Source organism: Sinocyclocheilus rhinocerous, unplaced genomic scaffold (genome assembly GCF_001515625.1).
Source record: "Sinocyclocheilus rhinocerous isolate Xijiao unplaced genomic scaffold, SAMN03320098_v1.1 scaffold30, whole genome shotgun sequence".
Lineage (NCBI taxonomy): Eukaryota > Metazoa > Chordata > Actinopteri > Cypriniformes > Cyprinidae > Sinocyclocheilus > Sinocyclocheilus rhinocerous.
Window position 1 is genome coordinate 1,932,816 of NW_015657838.1, and position 4,832 is coordinate 1,937,647.

The 4,832-nt window shown below is 37.8% G+C and overlaps 1 protein-coding gene across 1 annotated transcript in view; it reads left to right on the forward strand.

Moving 5' to 3' along the window:
* LOC107721565 (unconventional myosin-XVI-like) overlaps positions 1 to 4,832 on the forward strand; it is a 153,451-nt gene that overhangs the window by 13,183 nt on the left and 135,436 nt on the right. The window contains 1 exon segment of the mRNA XM_016529652.1: positions 4,090 to 4,198. Coding sequence (XP_016385138.1) covers positions 4,090 to 4,198 — 109 coding nt within the window.

The following is a 4,832-nucleotide window of genomic DNA, read 5'->3' on the forward strand; positions in this document are numbered from 1 at the left end:
AACATCTTCTGCGATTTTTTTTTTTTTGCGTAACTTGTCAGTGAACTATGGCTATGTGTAGTAAATTCTGCTCAATCTGAAAGCACGTGATGATGATTTCCTGCTGATTACAGAACTGTCTTTTTTAACAAAATGCGCATGACAATCGCATTCGATTAATCGTGCAGCCCTACAGGCAACCATCATCATGTAGATGAGATGGAATTACGTTACGTGATTGTCCTTGTTTCCGTGCAGTCAGAGGATGGAGTCACTGTTGTTTTTCCCTTTACTGGGGAGGATGTTTCATCTGTTTCTCCTTTGTTGACATGATTCGGCGTTCCTGTCTCTGTACTGTCAGGTTCAGTTACTGTGGCCTCTGAAGCACACCTGAGCTGAACTCTGCTAAGTGTGTGTGTGAGCAGATCCCACGGCTCCTCCTTGTGACCTTGCTTGCACCAAAATATCTCTAAATTAAAGAGAATGGAAAAAGGAAGTGATGGGGAGAAGGGGTGGAGTAAATTCTGTCAGGGTAAATGAATAACTAACGTTATTCATCATAACATAAGATTGGTTTTCCTGGAGGTCAGCCTGTTAACCCCGTGTGCTGCCCTCAAATGAGTGTACTGAAAAGGTATGACACTATCTATGACACACTTTATGACTGCTGTCTAACCCATGATGATCAATCTGTTAGTTACCACTGCTAGTCTCAGACACAAGCAAAGTTGTAGCGAATCAGCTCATGGGGAAATATGAATAATTAATCATAACTAGTTATAATTAATTATAAATATTTAGATCCGCTGTAGATATTTACTTGACCTCTCAGGGGCAACGGTCTGTCAATTCTAAGAACGTTAATTTCCTGGTTAAGGGAAATAACTTTCTTACTGTATGTATCTACACAGAGCCTGTAGCATAAATCTGCAGTTATGAGCAAACAATGACCAACGTCAAGTGTGATACAAGTAAGACTTTATTAACTACATAAACACTTAAACTAGTCTAACATACTACATAAACAATTAAACTGAAATCAAATGAAAAATGGTGTGTCTGATTGGTCCAGACGCTACAGAGTTTTCAATACAGTCCTGGTATGGTATGGCATTGGGGCATAAATGTATTGCAGTGCATTTTATGTTTTATAAAAACATTTATATTATATTATATTATATTATATTATATTATATTATATTGTTGAAAAGTTTGGGTCAGATTATTTATTTATTTAGCACTAATGGCAGGTTTGTCATTAGTGCATAAATGTATTAATATATTGACTTATTTTTAATTACTTATATAGTTAATGTATTAAAAATGTTAAATATGATGTAATATAAACTACTATTTAAAAATGTGGTTTTGTATGATTCATTATATTTTATTCGTTCAGCTTCACAAAGTTCAAGCAAGTATTTATTAAAATAAAAAGATGTATTTCAAGTGAATGCTGTTCTTTTGAAATTTCTGTTTATCAAAGAATATTGAAAAGAAAAAAAAAATCATGGTTTTCACAAACATATGAAGCTGCACAATTGTTTTCAACATTGACAATAACATTGACAATAATAATCAGAAATGTTTCTTGAGCACCAAATCAGAATTTTAAATGATTTCTGAAGGATCATGTGACAATAAGTGCTAAAAATTTAGCTTTGCCATCACAGAAATACATTACATTTTATAATATATTGCAACAGGGGGGAAAAAGTAATACAATTTCACAATATTATTTTTACTATATTTCTAATCTAATAAATGCAGGCCTTGGTGAGGATAAGATATTTTCTTTTGAGGTGAAGGGTAAGTTTGTAAATCGATGTGTGTGCTGGTTGTTTAGTATTCAGGACTCTCAAAGTGTCTCAGAGGACACGGTGCAGTTTGTCGATCAGAGGAGGTGATGCTGACATCTTCATCAGCTCTTCTCTCAGTACGAGAGGTTGAACACACACATCCTTATCACACCATCATCTCCTTCACATTGACCCTGCCTAATCAATTCACACACACTCCTGCTTTTACCATTCACATCTTGTTCAATAACAGTTCCACGCCAGACGGATCGATGGATCTCCACCAATACAAACACTTACACACACACACCCCATGTCCTCATGTGTCCCCAGTGAGCTGCAGGACTGCGGTGTATTGCGTCAGTACTGTTGTGATTCCTGTGGTGTGAGATGCAGGGAGGAGGTCATGACGCACTCCTGTGGCACACTGTCAGATCCGTCAGCGCTCTCTAGAGCTTTGTGTGTGTGTGTGTGTGTGCGTTGTAGGGGTGTGTCCAAAAAAGTCATCGCTCATAAATGCAGACAAAGGAGCTGCTGGTTGTTAATGTTAATTAATACATTCATTAACCTACTGCTAACCTCAGTGCATGATTGACACAACCTCACAGTTCTGAATGTGCTGATGGCTGGATTTGTACTCATGTGTCGTGAGCTGCAGGACTGCGGTGTATTGCGTCAGTACTGTTGTGATTCCTGTGGTGTGAGATGCAGGGAGGAGGTCATGACGCACTCCTGTGGCACACTGTCAGATCCGTCAGCGCTCTCTAGAGCTTTGTGTGTGTGTGTGTGTGTGTGCGTTGTAGGGGTGTGTCCAAAAAAGTCATCGCTCATAAATGCAGACAAAGGAGCTGCTGGTTGTTAATGTTAATTAATACATTCATTAACCTACTGCTAACCTCAGTGCATGATTGACACAACCTCACAGTTCTGAATGTGCTGATGGCTGGATTTGTAATGCATGCTGGGAAAAAAGACAATAAGCTCCAGATTTGTCATATTGCCTGTGTGCTCCAGTCAGTCAGATGGAGACGTGCCATTTGCAGCTTTAATAACACACAGGCCATTGTAAGAGAGAGTTGTAAATCTCACGCAGTGATTTGCTAAAGTTTCGTTTTATATTTTAAAGTCAAGCCATCCTCCTCTCTTACTCGGTTTAGTGCGGAGTTAATACGGTCTTTGGAATAATTTTTGCACATGGCTAATAAAGCCTGTCATGGCTCTTACCTGCATTAGTGGCACTTAGATTTATTTAAGTCATCATATTTGAGTCATTTAGTTTGGATTGGACAGCAATCAGTAGTCTTAAGTTTCTGTCACAGTTGTTGGACCAAATTTTGGACAACCACAGATTGGACACAAAAATGTTATATGCTCTCGAATGATTAATACTTGTGTTCAGTTTTCCCAGAAGAGAAAGCCTTTCTTTCTTTCTTTCTTTCTTTCGCTCTCATAGTCATTACTATTGTAACGGTTAAAAAAAATATCAGTACCATCCTCATTACTTTGTGAATTAATTTAAAATGCAATTCTTATTGTAATATTTAAATACAAATGATTATTACAGGTCAGTATTAGAGTTACAGTATTTAATAACTCATTACTTAAATTCAAAGGAAAACATAATATATACATATTTTTAGAAATTAGTTTAAACATTTAAATAAAAATATTTATTTATTTGTTCTCTTTACTTCAATAAAATGGAATACATTTTTTGTAATATTTAAGTGAAAATGCAGTTAGAGTTTTTTTTCCTCCTATTTGCATTTTGCAGTGCAATGTGATCTGGGTGTTTTATTGTGTGATTCCCTCAATGTCAGTATAACAACAGTATCTGAACGGTGCAGTTGTTCTGTTTCTGGCCATTTTTTGTCTAATACGTCATTTAGTTTATTTAATGTCCCCTGTCTAGTTTTTCTGATTGTGTTCATGTAACAGAGTAGCTATTCATGTGTAACCCTGCGTCATACTTTTCTGCTCATCCAGAGTCTTATCAGGGTCTGGAGTCTCTAGAGACCAGACACTCATAAATCACATCACCCGCTGCCACCCAAACACTCCGCACCGAACCGGAGACCCTATTAACCTGCCCCTATCTTAATGAGTTAGTTAACACACTATTTTCTGTGAATGTAGCTCATCCCTGAGCTCGGGTGCCTGGGGAATGCTGGGAAAGTGTGATAATTGGCCATTGTTTATCATTGATTGCAGACTGATGAATGGGGCAAAAGGGACTCGACTTGTTTATGTCTTGTTTTGCTTTATCTCACTGCCACCCCCCCCCCTCCTCTCCATCACACCTCGTCTGAAGGCTGGAGTCAACGTGCTCCTGCAGGATGTGAACGGGAACATTCCACTCGACTACTCCGCAGAGGGGACGGAAACCAGCTAGATCCTCATCAGACACCTGGAGGAGAATGGTAGGGTCCTTCATTCATTTGGTTCCTTATTTACCAGGTTTGTATGACTAAATAAATGCATAACTAGGACCTGGAGATTGTTGAACAGTGCACTACCATTTGCAAGTGTGGGAGCGGTAATTTATATATATATATATATATATATACACACACAGTCGTTCAAACAGCACCTACACCACATGTTGTTTGGGAGGGTTTCAAGAAAAAAAATCAAGAAAAGAAATTGCTCTCATCCAAAAACAATCCCCAATTCTTCAAATTGTTTCTGAACTTCAAATGGAATTGGCTTCTATGGTCAGATGTAACTAAAAAAATAGCATTTTAGCAACAAACACTCAAGATGGGTTTGGTGCACACAGGGATAAAAAGTACCCCTTGTGTACAATGAAATATACTGCTGTATTTTTAATGTTGTGGGCCTATATTTCTGCTGGAGGTCCTGGACATCTTGTTTAGATACATGGCATCATGGATTCTATCAAATACCAACAGATAAAAAATCAAAAAGTGACTGACTCCTGAAATCTTATAATGGGCCATGTTTGAATCTTCCAGTCATACAATAATCCAAACACAAACCTTAAAAACAACATAAAAATGGGTCACTGGGCACAAAACCAAGCTTCTGCTATGG